This window comes from Zosterops lateralis (genome assembly GCF_965231275.1).
Source record: "Zosterops lateralis genome assembly, contig: HAP1_HAP1_SCAFFOLD_49, whole genome shotgun sequence".
NCBI lineage: Eukaryota > Metazoa > Chordata > Aves > Passeriformes > Zosteropidae > Zosterops > Zosterops lateralis.
In genome coordinates, this window is record NW_028154614.1 from 896,445 (window position 1) to 915,858 (window position 19,414).

The 19,414-nt window shown below is 50.0% G+C and overlaps 1 protein-coding gene across 1 annotated transcript in view; it reads left to right on the plus strand.

The window, feature by feature from the left end:
• Positions 1-16,224, plus strand: part of LOC310923354 (leucine-rich repeat-containing protein 66-like) — a gene marked incomplete at both ends in the record, with an annotated part of 60,221 nt that extends 43,997 nt beyond the window's left edge. The window contains one exon of the mRNA XM_083885394.1: positions 16,202-16,224. Coding sequence (XP_083741520.1) covers positions 16,202-16,224 — 23 coding nt within the window. The remainder of the gene's footprint in view (positions 1-16,201) is intronic.
• Between the last annotated feature and the right edge of the window lie 3,190 nt (positions 16,225-19,414).

The following is a 19,414-nucleotide window of genomic DNA, read 5'->3' on the forward strand; positions in this document are numbered from 1 at the left end:
CAATTTCTGCCATGGGTATCTGGATGAGAATAACAGTTCTTTTCCATAGGCAGAAAAGCACAGAGCCCCAGTGTTTCAAAGGCAGATGAGAGCCAGGCCTTGGGAAGCCAAGGCCAGTAAGACTTCTCAGTAATGGCAGATTTTGTCTGGAGGCAACCCTTGCATATAGAGAATTTTGGAGGTGGAATCCTAATTTCTGCCAGGAGGGGTGGGTCTTTTCCACAGCAAGAAAAGCCTGGAGCCCTGGTGTTTCAAAGGCAGATGAGAGCTGGACCTCAGGAAGCCAAGAGCAGCCAGACTTGTCAGTCATGGCAGCTTTTGTCTGGGAGCTACCCCAGGATGTTCAGAATGTGGAAGGTGGATTCCCCATTTTGGCCATGGACACCTGCAGGAGGAAGAGGACAGTTCTTTTCCACAGGAAGGAAAGCCCAGAGCCCCAGTGCTCCAGGGCCAGAGGAGAAGTGACCCTTGGGATGTGAACATCAGCTGGAACTGTAAGGCAGCCCCTGGGAGGGCAAACCAGCCAGATGTGTTCTGTGTTCCCTTGGTTTCATGGGGCCCTGTAGTGCCAACATGACTTTTGGTCCCATGAAGCCCCCAAGTGTCACAATGGCCCCTTTTTGGGGGGTTTTTGGGGCTGCACAGTGTCACTGTGGTCCTCTTAGTTCCACGAGGTCCCGCAGTGTCACAATGGCCCCTTGCTTCCCCAGAGTGTCCCAATCATCACAGAATGACAGAATCAGGTTGCAAAAGACCTTGGAGATCATCAAGTCCAACCAATGCCCTAAATACCTTGTCACCCAGACCACACCACTAAGTGCCCCTGGAGGGGGACAGTGACTCTGCCACCTCCCCCTGGCCAGCCCATTCCAATTCCCAATCCCCCTTTCTGTGAAGAACTTCTTCCTATTTTCCAGCCTAAACCTCCCCTGGTGCAGTCCAAGGCTGTGTCTCCTTGTCCTGCCCTCCAGCAGATCCACCCTCACACCCAGCGTGGTGCCATCTGCAATTTGTTAATGCGGGACTCCATCCCCTCACCCAGATCATCCATGAAGATATTAAACAGGATTGGGCCCAACACACATCCCTGGGGACACCACCAGGGACTGGACACCAACTGGATGCAGCACCATCCCCAGCACTCTCTGGGCCCAGCCTCCAGACAGTTCTTCATTCTCCAGAAAAGAGGGAACCTGCCCAAGCCGTGGGCTGCAGCTTTTCCAGGGAATGCTGTGGCTCACGCTGTCAAAGGCTTTGCTGATGTCCAGGTAGACACATCCACAGCCTTTCCCACATCCACCAGGTGGGTCACCTGGCTATAAAAGGAGCTCAGGTTGGTCAGGCAGGACCTGCCCCTCCTAAACCCACGCTGGCTGGGTCTGATCCCCGGGCCATGCTGCAGGTGCCCTGTGATGGCACTCAAGGGGATCTGTTCCATTCCCTTGCCAGGCACCCAGGTCAGGCTGACAGGCCTGGAGTTCCCCACATCCTCCTGCCAGCCCTTCTTGGGGATGGGCTCACATTGGCACCTCCAGTCCTCTGGGAGCTCCCCAGTGAGCCAGGACTGAGGAGAAATGATGGAGAGCAGCTGGGGGAGCTGATCCCCCAGCTCCCTCATTGCCCCAGGATGGATCCCGTCTGATCCCATACACCTGTGAGCATCTGAGTGGCTCAGCAGGTCACCAGCTGCTTCCTCCTGGATTACAGGGGCTGTTCTGCTCCCTGTCCCCATCCACCAGCTCAGGAGGACACTTGTCCTGAGGACAACCTGTCTTAATGTTGAAAACTGAGGCAAAGAAGGTGTTCAGTACCTCAGCCTTCTCCTCATCTTTAGTTACTCTATTCCCCCTGCATTCAATAAAGAGTGCAGGTTGTCCTTGCCCCTTCTTTTGCCATTAATGTATTTATAATAACATTTTTATTATCATTGACAGAAGTGGCCAGATTAAGATCTAATTGGGCTTTCACATGCTTAGTTTTCTTTCTCAGGACCTAATGATATCCTTAAACATTTCCTGGGCAGCCTTCCCCTCTTTCCAAAAGTGATGCATCCTCTTTTTTGCCCTGAGTTCCTGCCAAAGCTCCCCATCCATCCAGGCCAGTTTGTTCTCTTTGCCAGCTCATCTTTTGGCACACAGGTACAGCCTTGTGTCCCCAAGATTTCTTTCTTGAAGTACATCAGTCCTTCCTGGACCCCTTTGTTGAAGGGCTCCTTCCCTTAAAACAAGCAGTACTTGATTCAGTAGTCTCCAAATCAGCATCCTGAACAGGCCCAACTCTGCTCTCTGGAAGTCCAGCGTAGAAGTTTTGTTGATGCCACCTCCTTGTTTAACTGAATATTGAAAACTCGATTATTTCATGGTCACTGTGCCCCAGATGGCCCCGACCACCACGTCCCCCAGCAGCCCTTCTCTGTTTGTGAACAGCAGCAGACAGAGATTTCTTGGGAGTGGCAAGAGAAGGAGGCCTCCCCAAAGTGCAGCTTGGAAGGTTCAGCCTGGAGGTGCAGAGAAAGAAATCTCTCCCAGGGCAGAATTTTGGTGCAGGAGGTGTCTCCCTCAGAAACATGAGATACCCCAAAATCTCTTCAGGAACACGAAATATCCAAAATCTCCCTCAGTAACAGGTTTCCCCCCAGTCCCAACCCAAACCCATCCCATCCCTGCTGAACACTGAGACTCCCTTCCCAAGCCCTATTTCCCCCATTTCCCAGCTTCCAAACCCCAACCCACCCATCCTGCCCCACCCACTGCCCATCTCACCCCTCCTGATTTGTGTCACACTTTGCCCAGTCCCCTTCCAACCCATCCCACCCGGAGGGGCTCTGGAACAGAGTAATTGTGGGGTGGGATTGAGTAGTTTTCAGTGCCATTGAGTGGTTGTGAGGTGACAGATCAAGCCCTCTTGTCCCTTTGAGTGCCAAGACATGGAGAAAACCACACCAAATACCCTCCAAACCCCCAAATGCTCGAACATATCTCCCTGAATCCTAGATTCCTTGGAAACACTAGTAAAAAGTGAGACTTTAAATGACTTTGAGAAGTTTATTGATTTTTACCCAAATTTTGTCTATTTTAAAGGGATGAAAATGAATCAAAAGAATATTAAGGACCACCAAACAAAAAGGCCACCATCCCAGCGTCTTTCCAATGCAGAAAACAGGGCAAATGTGGGTCACCAGGGCTGTGCCCAGTGTGGCTCTACTGATGGGGGATGAGTTTGGAGCAGAGCACGAAGCTCTTCCCACAGCCAGGGCACTCGCAGGGCTCCCCTTACTGATGGCTCCGTTGGTGATGGGTCAAGTTAGACCTGTCTGAGAAGCTCTTCCCACACTGGGGACACTCATGGGGCCTCTCCCCAGTGTGGATGCGCCGGTGCTTGATGAGGGTGGAGTTGTGCTTGAAGCCCTTCCTGCAGTCGGGGCAGCGGAAGGGCCTCTCCTCTCTGTGAATTTGCTGGTGCTGGAGGAGATGGGAGCTAATCTTGAACCCCTTCCCACACTCAGAACACTCATAGGGCTTCTCCCCAGTGTGGCTCATTTGGTGGATGATCAGCTGGGACCTCTGGTTGAAGCCCTTCCCACATTCCCCACACTTGTATGGCCTTTCCTCAGCGTGGGTATTCTGGTGGCAGATCAAGTTGGATCTACGGCTGAAGCTCTTCCCACACTGCTCAAACTTGTAGGGCCGTTCCCTGGTGTGGATCCTCTGGTGGCTGATCAGGTGGGAGTTTCTGCTGAAGCTCATCCCACATTCCCCACACTTGTGGGGCCTCTCCCCAGTGTGGATGCGCCGGTGGGTGACGAGGTGGGAGTTTTGCTTGAAGCCCTTCCTGCAGTCGGGGCAGCGGAAGGGCCTCTCATCTGTGTGAATCCGCTGGTGCCTGAGGAGAGCGGAGCTGGTCTGAAACCTCTTCCTACACTGGGGACACTCGTAGGGCCTCTCCCAAGTGTGGATCCTCTGGTGGCTGATCAGTTGGGACCTCCAGTTGAAGCTCTTCCCACACTCCAAGCACTTGTGGGGCTTCTCCCCATCATGAAGCTGCTCATGGACCAGCTCTGAGCCCTGGCTGAAGCTCTGTCCACCTTCCTGGCACAGAGTGGATCTTTCCTCCTCAGAGCACCCTGGGACGGGTTTGGAAACCCTCCTCCTGCAGGAATCCTGGGGCTTTTCCTCCCCGTTGGATTCTTGCACTGTGGAGCCGCTCACAACGGCCTCTTCCGCAAGGTTCTGCTGTGGGGATTTTTCCTCCCTGGTCTCCATCCTCCGCTCCTTGTCTGGGGGAGGAAGGACAAGGAGAGGATGGGATTTGCCTCCATGCCAGAGGGAAGGGGAAGGAGATCCACTCAATCCATCCCCGGCATGAAGGCGTTGGCAGCAGGGTTTTCCTTCAGCTGGGGGCCGTGCTGGGCTGGGAGATGGAGCAGGAGAGAGGGGGAAAGGGGCACTGACTTCCTCCTCACCAGCCTGGCTGTCCCAGGGCATCCTTCTCTTCCTCAAAACCTAAACTAAAAAACTAAAAGTTTAAGTAAAAATGCAGTAGTAAAAAAATCCAAAACAACAGAGTCAGAATACAACCTGATACACAGTCAGTCAGGGGTGTTGGTAGCAGTCCAATCAATTTGTGGCTCCTGTCCTCCAGCAGTGACAGATGGGGTTTTCTTGAAGCAAAGCTCCTCTAGAAGGCTGTAGTTTTCCACTGAAGGTCTGTGGTGGTGTAGATGGGTCTGGTGCTCTCCTGGGAATCCAGTGGAAACAGGCTGCTCCTGGTGTGGTAAATATCAGATTATATCCAGGTAGGAATGCTTGGCTCCTCCCTGTGGGTGAAGCATCTCCCAATGGGATGATTTACTTTTATCAGTCATGCAGTGAACATCAATGGCCCATTAACAGAAGATAAGCCCCTGGAGGGAGGATGGGTAGTGGAAGAGATAAAGAACACTGCCCCACCTGGTTTTAACAGCTGGGCCATTAAGAGAAGATAATCCCTGGAGTTATGAGGGATGGGCCATGGAAGAGATAAAGAACTGCCCCACATGGTTCTCAAAGATGGCAAAAGAATACATTGATTTGGTTGCATCTTGGATTGCAACCTAAGAATGGGCTCCAGGCTCCTTGCCCAGGCTCTCTCCAGAAGACGCCCAGGCCAATGCTCAGCACAGAAAAGCCCCGGGAGCAGCCCCAGGCTGGCCCTGGGCAGGCTGGGGGCAAACAGCAGGGCTGGGGCTCTGCAAGGGCCCTGGGGGAGACGGGAAGGAGCAGCAAAGCAGGGGCTGATCCATCCCCACTGCGCTGGACACCCCAGGGCAGCGTCCCAGAGCGTCCTCATGCACCTGCCAACAACATCCCCCCTGGGCAGCCCTGGCCTCTCCCCCAGCTCACACAGGGGCCGCATCCTTGCAGGCACAGACACGGCAGCACTGCCTCAGGAGCCCCTGTTTGCACTGCCCAGAGCAGGCCTCAGCACCCCCATGCTGTTGGTGTGGGGAGATGAACCTGAGGGAGCACAAATGCCATCAGCCCCTGGGGCCAGGAAGGGCTGGGCCACAGCAGGGAAACCACTCAGCTTTGGCGTGGCCTCTCAAGTCACACAGAGAGTTTGTTCCCATCAGCTCTGAGTTTCCTGTGCCACTGCAGACGTTGTTGCTCAGAGCCAGGGCTGCCTGGCAGCCACCCCCAAACTGCCCTGAGTATTTCCTTTGCTTTGCCTTGGCTTTATTTACACTCCCATCTACAAATTTCTTCCTCTTGCCCACCCCTGTTCCCTCCCCTGCAAACAGCCCATCCCTGGTTGCCCTATCCTCTCTGGCCCCACTCTCCATTGCAGTTCCTGAGTTGGCACCATGGGAACGTCCCTTGGGGAGCAGGATCATCCTCCAAGGGCTTCAGGAATTGTCTGCAGGCTCCTGCAGTGCCTGGGGCTGCTCCCTTGCCAGAGGCACCCCAGGCCAGGGGGACACATCTGGGCTGCTGTGTCTGGCTGTGGGGCTCCTGTTGTGGGCCATGAGGAGGAGCTGCAGAGGCTCTGCAGGACTGACAGGATGGGCTTTGGGGCTCTCAGGAGAAGCTGAGGGACCTGGGCTGCTGCACCCTCTGAAGAGGAGGCCCACACCTCATCCTGACACTGCTGCAAGGCTGCTTTCAGAGAATCACACAATCAGCAAGGCTGGAAATGACCCTGGACATCATCAAGTCCAAGCTGTGCCCTGACACTGCCTTGTCTCCCCTGAACCTCCTCTTGTCCAGGAGAAACAAGCCCAGCTCCCTCAGCTGCTCCTCACAGGACTTGTGTTCCAGAGCCCTCCCCAGCCTTGTTCCTTTCTCTGGACACCCTCCAGCCCCTCCATGTTGTTCCTAAATTGGGGGGCCCAGAACTGGACACAGCACTCGAGGTGCTGCCTCAAGCAGTGTCCAGCACAGGGGAAGAATCTGTGCCCTGCTCCTGCTGGCCACACTGTTCCTGATCCATAGGAGTGCCAGGGCTTGGATGAGGGACATGGTGGGCAGGGCCTGGGGACAAAGTCGAATTTCTGTCAGCCATGAAGGGTGTCTTGGGTTTTCTAACAAAACAAACAAAAAAACAAAAAGTTTATTCTATTCCATCTTTTGGAACCTGGCTGGGGAGGTGTTTTTTCTTTATCTGTTGTATCTGCAGGAGGGAGGGTGCAAGTGCCTTTCTGATAACAAGCCAGCTGTTAAAACCGGGTGCGGCATTGATTCTTATCTCTGTTCACCCTCCCATTACCTCCATGGGGATCTCTTCTGTTAATGGGCCATTACAGCTCAGCAATGACATTTAAAAAATATTTGGGGGATATTTTTCATATATTTTGGTAACAGTGTAGGGATATTTGGGAATAGTTTGGGAATGTTCTTGGGGGTATTTTGGGGACATTTTGAGAAGATTCTGGAAATATTTCAGGAACATTTCAGAGACAATTTAGAAACATTCTTTGAATATTTTGGGGGGAATTAGGAATGTTTGGAGGATATTTTGATAAAACTGTTGGCATATTTCAGGGACATTTTGGGAATATTTTGTGTACTTCCCAGAAAGATTCTGGGAATATTTTGGGAATATTTCAGGGACAATTTAAAACCAGTCCACGCACATAATTGGGAATTTTTGGGGAAAATTTCATAGACATTTTAGAAACACTCCATGAATACTTCTGGGAAACTTTGGGAACATTTCAATCGATTTTAGAAACACTCCATGCACGGACTTGGGAATATTTTTTGGGAATGTTTCAGGGGATTTTAAAAACATGCCATGCACATCTTGGGGGATTATAGAAACATTCCCCACACATATTTTGGAATTTTTTGGGAATATTTCAGGGTCATTTTAGGCACCATCCCTGCAGATTTTTGGGTATGTTTTAGGAACACTCCTGGGGAATTTTCTCTCTCCTGCCTCCAAATAACCCACTAATATCCACAAAATTACACAAAAATTACTACAAAATATCCCCAAAATATGTACTCACAGAAAGCCATAATTACCCCAAATTTATGACAAAACATCTCCCAAAATTACACCAGAATTAGTGCAAAATACCTCCAAAATATCCCCACAATTACCCCAAAACTTCCCCAAAATTACCCTAAATTATCCCCAAAATATCAGCAAAATTGCCTCAGAATTAGACCAAAATTAGCTCAAAATAATTAGTCTCAAAATATGGCCAAAATTACCCCAAAATATTCCTCAAATTTGCTCCAAACAATCTCCAAATAACCCCCAAATATCCCCTAAGTCACCCAGGGGGGTCTGGGAGGGGACTGAAAGGGAGGGGGAGGGGCAGAAATGGGCCTAGGGTGTCCCAGAGAGATTTTTTTGGGGGGATCTGAATGTTCCCAAATGAGTCTGGGGGTGTCCCAGGGGGGTGTTGGAGCATCCCCAAATGTGTCTGGGGTCTCTGGGGGTCCCCAAATGGGTCGGGGGGATCCCAGGAGAACCCTGGGGGTCCTCAAGTGTCCCCATCTAGGTCTGGGGCCCTCAGGAGGCTCATTAATGAGTCTGGGGGTGTTCCAACGGGGGCCTAGAGAAGTTTTGGGGGGTCCCAAGAGGGTTTTGGGGGGATCTCAGGTGGGTCTTGGGGCTCCCCAAATGGGTCTGGGAATTCCCAAGTGTCCCCAAAAGAGTCTGGGGTCTCCCAAAGGGATTTCAGGGGGTCCCAGGTGTGTCCCAGGTGTCCCCAAAAGGCTCTGCGGTCTCCCCCCTCCCTTCACCTTGGGTCACCTGGGCAGGGCTTGGGCAGGATCTTTCAATCACTTGCTACACTTGGGACTTGGCCCCTGCTTGACAAAAAGGCTGATGGAGCTCACAGGCTCCTTCCGGAGAGCAGCTGGCCCTGCAGGATTCCTCTGGGCAGGAGAGTTCCTGCAGTCACAGACTTGCTTTTGATAAATATCATGGCCTGAGCATGGAGTTGGCTTTTTCCCTGCAGTGAATTAGATATTCTGTGTCGTTTTCCAAAACTCTCTGTCAGAGATGGCTCACTGAAATGATTTCTCTGCTCCCAAGACATGCAAATTACTTTCTTCTGACATTTTTTACCCTTTTCCCTCTCTGTTCATTATACAAAACTTTGATTTTCACTGTTGAGCTGCAGGCTATCCCAAAATATGCCAGGACTTTGGAGCAGTGGTTTTATGGAGATGATGGCTCTGGGCTGGGAGCCACACTTCCCAGCTCTGGCCCCAACTTTAGTACCTGCTCTACAGAAATCAACATTTTCCCAAACAGACACCTTGGGTTTGGAGTTCCCCAACTTGAGGCCATCAAATGCTGCTCTTCAGAGCCTGCATATCTTCCCCCTAAAACCAGATGGAGATAAATGGGTCAAATCTTTCCATGAATCTCTTTCAACACGTCACCTCAAAATAGAAAATCTTACGTGCCCTAAGAGAATCCATTTCCAACTAATACCTCTTTCCCACAATAAAAATCTTCTGATGATCTATAAAAAGGGTTTTTCTGTCTGAAGCATAGCCCTTAAAATTTTGTTAGCACTACCACTGATAAGAAAATGATAAGATAAGAAAAAGTTGAAAAGGAATGACTGAAAATTTTCTGAGTCATTATGGAGTCAAAAGGACTGGTACCAGATTTGGGGTGAATGAATGGCCAACTAAACTTTCAAATAAATTTTTTCTGAAAGACAGACTTTCACTTTAAAAAAAAATTCTTTTTAAAAAAATTAAAGGAAGGGAAAACTGACAAAATTAATACCTATAAAACTTTCAATGACTCTGTTTTCTGAGCTTTCCATTGGATTTATCCTTGAAGTTTTTGGGTTTTTCTGTTTTTTTTTTTTTTCCAAAGGATCAGCACAGAGCCTCCCAGCAGCAGTAACCTCCTGTGACACACAAAATTATGTTGCAATCAGGAATTCTTTCAAGGGCTGCAGCCCAAGAACGTACCTGGTTTCAAAGGAAACAGTGCAATTCAACTACCTACAGGTACTAAACAGAGGTGTGGGGTTTTAATTGTGGGACAGCGTGATGGCAGGAATTAAGACCTTTCTTACATGAAAGGAGATGGAAAAGAGGATACTGTTTAAAAAATGCTGATGAGTACTTTGAGAGATCAAGCTCTAAGTGACTGGTATTTGACACCTTTAAATTACCTATACCCCCTTCAGATAATCTGGAAAATCTTTGAGGCTGATTATGGGCTGTGATAAATTTATCTGAATTACACTTTTCAGACATTAAGCATTTATAAAATACTGATAAAAGTCATGTAATGAAAACAGTACTGAGGAAGAAAACTGCAAAATCATCAGAGACAAGCATATGCCCCTGCAGAAAACTAAAAAAAGTTCTCAAAGTTAAAAAAACTTTACTGACATGGGAAGAAATAAAAACCAACTTAATTCAATTTTATGCTCTTGAATGGTTCAAATTCAAAATTCAGAGTATAGGTTGGAAAATCAACCAAGAAAGTCTGCTCTGGTAAAACTCCTGAAGTTCAACAAGCACCTAGAGACTTTCAGCAATCCATCCACAGGTTTTGAAAACCAGTCTACAGGGACTGAGAAATCCAGAGACAAGTCTGTTCCAGTGTCTTTGCAGCCTTTGCTGGGAAATCCATGGCCAGCCCTGCAAGACCCAGTTATCAACCATCTAAAATTCACACCCTCAACTTGCAGCTGCTCATTTCCCCAGAAACTGAGTTCATTTCTCTTCAGTGCATGCACAGATAGTCATGGCAATGAAGCATTAAAGAGAAGAATATCTCCCAAGGACAATCAGGCAAGTCAAAGCCACTGCAGAACTCCAAAGTGAGGAAGTGCAGGCTGGTGCCCTGAGCCAGGCTGGCTGCTGCAGGGCTCTGGGACACAATCACAGAACAACTTGGGGCAGGAGGGGCCTCAGGAGGTGCCGCAGCCCAACCTCCAGAGCACGGCGGGGGCAGCTGAGGGACCAGACCAGGCTGCTCAGGGCTTTACGCAGCAGGGCCCTGAGCAACCCCAGCCATGGAGAGGGCACCACCTCTGCAGGGAGCTGCTGCAGTGCTGAGCTTTCCTTGGGCTCAGCTTCAGGAGCAGCCTGGACTGCTCTGATTTCTATTTATGCCACTTCAGTTACGACCCCCAGGCCTCCATCTTAAATCTATGGTTCTAAAGATTTCATCTCTTGTATGTAAACCACAAAGTTTACATTTGCATTTTAAAATACAATACTCGACACAGAGTACAAACCTGTACACTGAAGCAGCAAATGCCCTCAGTACAGAATAATTTCCTCTTCATACTGCTCCTGGGTCTTGTGGCTGAGCTGACAGACTGCACTGCTGCCAGACTTCCAGTCTAGTTGCTGCTCAGGCCACCTCTTTTCTCAAGAAACAGCTGGATGCAAATGCCAAGAGATGAGTCACATTCAAAGTGGTGCAAAGACAAGTGAAGTCATTTAATAACTTTCAGGTTAAACAAACCAGAGTCCAATCCTGTGAAATCTGCCAACCCCTGCTCATGTGCCCAGGAATTCTGAGCTCGTCTCCCCCTGCCCTGCTGGGCCAGCCCCATCCCGCTGCCGCCGTTTCTTCGGCGCTGCCTTGAGGCTTTTTGCTGCTCTGTGACCCCACACTGCCCTGCCCTGCTGGGACATCCCTGCCATTCCAGCTGCCATTGCACAGCTTCTGATCCCATCCACCAGCCCGGGATTTTTTCCACTCTTCCAGCTTGGTGCTCTCAGGGTCCCGAGAGATTGGACTGCCCCGGGCTTTGTGAAACAATGCCTCCCAAGGTTCCTGGTTGTGTTTGCTATTAATGCTGTAGTTGTTGTTGTTTGTTTGCCTTGTTATATATACTAGTAAAGAACTGTTCTTCATTACCTCATCCCTCTGCCTGAAAGCCCCTTTCCTTTTCTAAATTAGAATCATTTGGAGGGAGGGGGTTTGAATTCTCCATTTTTAGGGAGGCCCTGCCCCTCCCCAGCAGATCCCTGTCTTTCAAACAAAGACAGCCTTTCATGTGTCCTCAGTACTCCTAGCATGCATCCTTGTAATTCCTTCAATCTGCTCATTTAGCCCAGTCCTGGTGTTCTGTTAGGCCAGGAGACCTGTTAGAAATATCTGTGTAGTTCTTAGCTTTCACACTTATATCTTGGTTTTCGGGAATTATTTTGTCACAGTGCAGTTTGTAATCTCTTTTAAACTGCTTTTGATATAGTCCAATTTGTCACTCTTTAGCAGTTAATACCCTAATCCCTGTAGAGATTGCATATTTCAGTGTGATAAATGTATTATAGTTTATGGTATTGCAAAATATTGAAATAGAATATATTATAAAACTATAAATATATAGTATAAAGACAATAATCATAAACATAATCATTAGGAGAATTATAAATATAAACAACAACATAAATATACAATTTAATAGACTATATTAATATTTTAAAAATTAAAATGTGCTAATTACCTTTGCAGAAGTGACTATGGTTCAGAAATAATGACTGATGCCTGTATTTCTGTAACTGACTGACAATAGTGAAATGGCTAATGTTGATTGAAAGAAAAACTTTGGCTAAAATGTCTGGATGATAAGATAACATTGAAAAAAAAAACCCTGGCAAATAACACAGAAAGAGCCAGGAGAAATCCACCACCGACCGCCCCCCCGCCCCCCGCCCTTGGCCATCAATAACTGACAAACCAGAGACCAGATGGCCTCAAAAGGAAATAAAACACAAAAGTCTCAAAATCACATCTGAATCACGGCACATTCTTTAGAAATATGAGGTCAGGGGTCAAACTAAGCTAAAGAATTGCCAGAAAATGTGCACACAAAGGAATGTTTAAATGTGTATAGTCTTCATGAACATGCATTTGACCAATAGTCTTGGGTTGCAATGCAAGATGGAACCAAAAATTTTGTATTCCATTCCCATCTGTTAAAACCAGGTGGGGCAGTGCTCTTTATCTCTTCCATGGCCCATCCCTCATAACTCCAGGGATTATCTTTTGTTAATGGCCCAGCTGTTAAAACCAGGTGGGGAAGTTTTCTTTATCTCTTCCACAAGCCATCCTCCCTCCAGGGGCTTATCTTCTTTTAATGAGGTATTGATGCTCACTGCATCCCTGATAAAAGTAAATCATCCCATTGGGAGATGCTCCTCCCACAGGAAGGAGCCAAGCATTCCTACCTGGATATAAACCACACCAGAAGCAGCCTGTTTCCACTGGATTCCCAGAGGAGCACCAGACCCATCTACACCACCACTGAACAGGAAAACTACACCCTTCTACAAGATCACTGCTTCAAGAAAACCACATCTGTCACTGCAGGAGGACTGCAGCCACAAACACCCTGACTAACTGGGTGTCAGGTTTTATTCTGACTCTGTCAGAAGTTGTTTGGGTTTTTTTTACTCCTGCATTTTTAGTTTAACTTTTAGTTTTTTAGTTTAGGCTGCAATGAAGAGGAAGATGTCCCGGGACAGCCAGGCAGGTGAGAAGGAAGTCAGTGCCCCTTTCCCCCTCTCTCTTGCTCCATCTCCCAGCCCAGCACGACCCCCGGCTGCAGGACAACCCCACTGCCAACACTGTCCTGCTGGGGATGGACTGGGGCAATCTCCTTCCCCTTCCCTCTGGCACGGAGGCAAATCCCATCCTCTCCTTGTCCTTCCTCCCCCAGACAAGAAGCTGAGGATGGAGACCAGGGAAGACAAATCCCCACAGCAGAACCTCGTGGAAGAGGCTGTTTTGAGCAGCTCCACAGCACAGGAATCCAACAGGGAGGAAAAGTCTCAGAGATCCTGCAGGAGGAGGGGCTCCAAACCCATCCCAGGGTGCTCTGAGGAGGAAAGACCCACCCTGTTCCAGGAAGGAGGACAGAGCTTCAGCCAGAGCTCTGAGCTGGTCCATGAGCAGCTTCATGATGGGGAGAAGCCCCACAAGTGCTTGGAGTGTGGGAAGAGCTTCAGGCAGAGGTCTCAACTGATCAGCCACCAGAGGATCCACACTGGGGAGAGGCCCTACGAGTGTCCCCAGTGTGAGAAGAGGTTTCAGACCAGCTCCCGTCTCCTCAGGCACCAGCGGATTCACACAGAGGAGAGGCCCTTCCGCTGCCCCGACTGCAGGAAGGGCTTCAAGCACAACTCCGACCTCGTCACCCACCGGCGCATCCACACTGGGGAGAGACCCCACGAGTGTGGGGAATGTGGAATGAGCTTCAACCAGAGATCCGACCTGATCCGCCACCAGAGGATCCACACCAGGGAAAGGCCCTACAAGTGTGAGCAGTGTGGGAAGAGCTTCAGCCAGAGCTCAATCTTGGTCCGCCACCAGAACATCCACGCTGAGGAAAGGCCATACAAGTGTGGGGAATGTGGGAAGGGCTTCAACCAGAGGTCCCAACTGATCATCCACCAAATGAGCCACACTGGGGAGAGGCCCTATGAGTGTTCTGAGTGTGGGAAGGGGTTTCAGACCAGCTCAGATCTCCTCAGGCACCAGCGGATTCACAGAGAGGAGAGGCCCTTCCGCTGCCCCGACTGCGGGAAGGGCTTCAAGCGCAACTCCACCCTCATCACCCACCGGCGCATCCACACTGGGGAGAGGCCCCACGAGTGTCCCCAGTGTGGGAAGAGCTTCACAGACAGGTCCAACTTGACCCATCACCAACGGAGCCATCAGTAAGGGGAGCCTTGCAAGTGCCCTGCCTGTGGGAAGAGCTTCGTGCTCTGCTCCAAACTCATCCCCCATCAGAGGACCCACACTGGGCAGAGCCCTGGTGACCCACATTCCCTGTTATCTGCATTGGGAAGACACTGGGATGGTGGTCTTCTTGTTTGGTGGTCCTTAATATTCTTTAGATTTATTTTCATCCCTTTAAAATAGACAAAAATTGGGTAAAAATCAATAAACTTCTCAAAGGCATCTAACGCCTCTCTTATTACTAGTGTTTCCAGGGAATCTGGGATTCAGGCAGATACTTTGGAGCATTTGGTGGTTTGGGGAGTATGTGGTGTAGTTTTCTCCATGTCTTTGCACTCAAAGAGACGAGAGGGTTCGATCTGTCACCTCAAAACTACTCAATGCCAGTGAAAACTACTCAATCCCACCCCAAAATTACTTCCAAAATTGATTGCACAGCCCCTCAGGGTGGAATGTGATTGGAAGGGGATTGGGTGAAGTGGGATGCAAATCAGGAGGGATGAGGTGAGCATTGGGTGGGGCAGGATGGGTGGGAGGGGGTTTGTGAGGTGTGAAATCGGGGAAATAGGGCTTGGGAAAGGTGTCTTGATGCCTAGCAGGGGTGGGATGAGTTGGTGTTGGGACTGGGGAGGTGGGGTGGGGTCTGGATTGAGACAGGCCAAGTTTGGGGATGATGAAAGGCGGGGGAGCCATTTAATGAGTGAGTTATTTGATATTTCATGTTCCTGAAGAGATTTTGGCATATCCCATGTTTCTGAGGCACTTGTGGGGCAGTCCTCAACTCTTTGGAGGGGTGTCCTGAGAGCAGCTCCCTGCAGCCCCATTGCCAGGGGTGGTTGCCTTGGGCACCAGCTCAGAGCTGCAGCCACAGTCCCTTGCCTTGGTGCTGGAGAGCAGAGAAATGATGAATGGCCCCAGACATCTCCAGGGTGTGTTTGGGGGCCAGGGCAAGTTCTGTGTAGGTGGGGCGGTCACTGCCCCAGCCCCAGCCACTGCAGCCTCTGCTCCAGCCCCAAAGTGGCTGCCAAGCCCCTGGCACCCCAAAAACCCCACCTGTGAGAGGGGCCAGAGCAGGTGAGGCTGTGACATGGGTGTGACACTGACAACGTCCCATGGCCCCAGAGCTCCCAGCAGCTGAGATGGTGCTGGATCCAAGGGGGACTGGGGATCTTCCCCTCTCTCCCTCCCTGTCTTCTCAACATCTGGAGAACTTGGACAGGTTAGAGTTTATTCAGTCAGTGCTTTGTGAAATGATTTACTGCACTTCTGTGTTGTTTTTTTTTTTTTTTCTTCCGTACCAAAGCTGAGGGATGTGGAGCTGCCTGAATGCAGAAACTGCAATATGAGCCTCTCTTGAGGGGGAAATCTCCCCCTCCTGTGCCGGCCCATGGTAGTTCTGTAAAATGCACCTAGAATTCAGATTTTGCCACCAAATTTCTTTGTATTCAGGAATTGTTCCTGTAGGAATATTGCCAGGACAAGTCTGGCTGGCAATGGTTTCACAAGGGTCACCTCTCATCTGTCCCCAAAACCCCGGGGAAGACTCTGTGCTTTCCCTCCTATGGGAAAGAACTGTCCTCCTTGTCCAGGTGCCCATGGCCACAACTGGGATTCCACCTCCAACATTGCCTCTTGTGAGTGATCAGAGGAGATTGTTGGCTGGAAACATTTGGTGTGTGGGGCAGGAAGGGGCAGGTCCAGCCTTGCCCTGCCCTGGAACCCCAATCCCCCCAGAGCTCTATCCCAGCCCAGCAGTGTCGTAGTCGAGAGGGCCACTGAACTCCGAGTGCTTCAATAAAAACTTCAGAGTGCTTCAGGCATCAGCACCATGTTATCTAGATGTCTTTCACACCTTTTCTATGTAGCAATTCTATAGGCAGCTCCCCACAGCTCTGGCTCTTTCTCTCTTCTTTCTGCAGTCCCAGCTCGCTGCTTCCTGTCCCGAGCACGGCCACCTGACCCTGTCTGTCCCTGGGACAGTGGCTTCCCTTCTCTGTCTCTCACATGACCTCCTGTCCTTTCACCCTCACAGCACAGCCAGCAGACCCCAACTGACTCTCTACCAACTCACTCACTCTTTTGTCACATCCACAGCTGTGAGGGCAAGGCTGTTCCCACTCTTTGGTAATTAACACACTGCAATATATCAGAGGCAGGAGTGCCATAAGCACTGTCTCTGTCTTCCCACACAGCAGTGTCTGCCAGTCCCTGGCCCACCAAAGGCAATGCTCCACTGCCACCTCTGCAGCCCCCAGCCCAGCTCCTGAGTGACCAGATGGCCCCAAGTCCCACCTGGGGGAAGGGCCCAGGGAGAACAAGGGGTATTTAAGGCTGACCACAAGGCCAGCACACAGCTTGACCCCACATCCTCTTGGAATTTCTATCTGAGCATCACTGGAATCCAGGAGTTGGTAGCTCTGTGTGTGCTTCTCTGTATCTTCATCTGCCTTCATCTTCTAATTCCCTGCTCTTGCTAATTTTGAGTAACTTGAAATTGAACAGGCTTAGAGTTTGTGAAGTAGAATGGGCCAAGTAAATGCTTTGAGAAGTGGTTTTTGTTGATTGAAAGTCATATTAAACCTTTTGCCAAACTTCATCTGTTTTTTCTGAAGTTCCCTGTAAAGGCCGTTTTGTTGTTTTGAGCTCCTGAGAATCTCTTGTTGGTATTTCTCCAGTGTTTCCAACTCAGAGGACACAAACAATTGTAATTCTTATTAAATGTCTAATTCAGAGAGTTGTTTCGGGGATGGGGGTCAGGGCTTGCCTGTCCTGCTTGGCACAGCCCAGGCAGGGCTGTCACAGCCACACTGCACACTCCATTTCCCACCTGGACCCGCTGGTGCCTCTGAGTTCTGCCTGCCCAGCCCCAGGGACACTCTCCTTGTGTGCCCATTCCCCCACGGTCTGTGGGCAGGGATGGCCTCAGTGGGGGCTGTGACATCCTCAGACACTTGGGGGCTGCTGGAGGATTTGACTTCTCCAGAGGCTTGTTCAGCCTTCAGCTCTTCAGTTCAGGAATTCAGTGCCCCAGGGCTCATCAACATTCAGAACACCTTAACAAGCCAAGTGTCTGGGAATAATTTAATTTAAATTTTCAGGGTTTTGTGGTTAATTAGACAGATTTCAGAACTGAATTCAAAGTGAATGAATTATATTTATAAAGAAAGCGAACAACAATTTTTAGGTTCTGTTTAGGCTTTTTTTTCTCATTAATATCTTGATATGTACAATCTTTAATTGACACAGAATCCAAGTACCTTCTAATGTTCAGTTTGAATAGTTATGAAAATCAAGGCCCCTCATGGCTGACAATCAATCAGACTCTGTCCTTACCCCCACCCCACCATTTCCCCCATCCCAGCCCTGGGACTCAGAGCAGCCTTGTGCAAATCTGAGCTCCCTCCAGCCCAGGCTGGGCCTGCAGCTTTCAGCTCCTTGGCTCCAACTCCCAGCTGCTTTCCTTGGAGAAGGAGCTGCCCCAGACACAGAGGGATGTTCATTCATTGTCAGCCAACAAAGCCAAGGGAAGGCACAGCTCCATCAAATGCAAAAGTCATTCCTCTGCGGGATATTAAGTCCACTTTCCACAGCAGACAGTCTCAGACCAATGGAAAACATCTTCTGTGCCCAGCACAGGTCCCAAGGTCCCCCCAAATCCTCCCTGCCCGATTCAGCCCAGATTTGCTCTTTGCACACACCAGTCACGTGCTGAACTCACAAGCTCCCTCTGTGCCCAGAGGAAGGAAAAGAGAGAAAGTGGATGAAGAGCTCTTCTGTGCACAGCCAAGATCCAAGAGCCACCAGAATGGGAACCACAACTCATCAGATTTGTGTCCTTTGGGGCCCAGGGACTGCTGGGACTCAGAGGCACAGAAAGGTTTCTTGCCAACAAACAGAAGTTGAACATGACACAGTTTAATAACCATCAGTGCTCTTCCCTCACCTCTCTGTGATGTCCCAGCAGCATCTGACATGTCCACCATCCCCAGGGGATTTCCATACAGGAACAGTTTTAGACAAAGATATAAGAAGAGGTAATTTTGTCATAGATATAGACACAATTAAGATGTTGACTAATGTGATATTTATTTGAACTTAAGAAAAATTGGAGAACTCTCTATAGCTCAAAGCATGAAACCAGTCAATTGAGAGGCACTTGAAGGACCACAGAGCATCTGGGGGTGGAAATCTGGGAGTGGCTGCAAGGACATAGATCCAGCTGGTCTAGTGAAGAGATGTCCTTAGACATGGCCATTTAAACAGGAGAGCTGGAAAGACCTAAAGGAAGGGGGGGGGGGGAATAATAAACAGAATCTTGGTGAAACAAATAGAAGGCAAGATGAGTATTTCTTCTCCTGCCATCAGTAGAAGAATCCAGTAGATCCAGGAAATTCCTGTTCCTGGTGGGAAAACGTTGCCTTTTCTTTAAAGTACTCAAGTGACCCACATAATGAAAATGTGTTTGCATATTATGAAACATACAAGAATTCAAACCTGTGCCCCTTTCCAGGCAGAGATCAGGTGAATGCCCATCAACAGGCAGTGCCACTTGTGCCCTGAGGTGCCCAGCTGGGGTTGGCATCTCTCAGAGAGGAGCTGAGGGAGGGCAGAGCACCTTGCAAGCTGCAGGTTCCTGACAGCCCCGGAGGGCTCCTGTCCCATAAACATCTGCTCTGCTCCAGGCTGAAACAGGGCCCAGCACCGTGCTGGGATGATCAGAGAAGTGAGGTGTGTGCTGGAATTCAATCCCCTCCCCATCCCGCAGCAGCCCTGCCTTTCCCTCCTCCAGCCTTGGTCTCCAGCACAGCCATGGAGGCTCTTTGGGCTCTGGAGTTTTCCTGCAGCCCCCAAGGGCAGCTGAGCCGTGCCTTTGGCACAGTCAGCCCTGGGCAGTGCAGGCAGTGCCCAGCAATTCCTTGTGTGTGCCTTGATAAAAATGAAATTTAGAATGTTTATCCTGTAATGTAACAGTGAGGGGCCACCTCCGTGGCACCTCCCCCCAGACCACCTTAAAAACAAACCTCGAGAGCTCCATTCAAAGAAGCCCGGCACCGCGGCCCCCCCACCCCCAACGACGGAGCGAAAGGGACCAGCGGAGCAGCCGGTGCTGCCGCCGCCAAAGACCGAGAGAAAAGGGCTTCGAAGGGACGCGAGGGGCGGGCCTCGCCCCCGGTCTCCCCTCCCCGCTCCCGGAGCGAGTTGCTGCGGCAGAGCTCGTCCCCGCCGGCGCTGTGCTGCGCCGCGG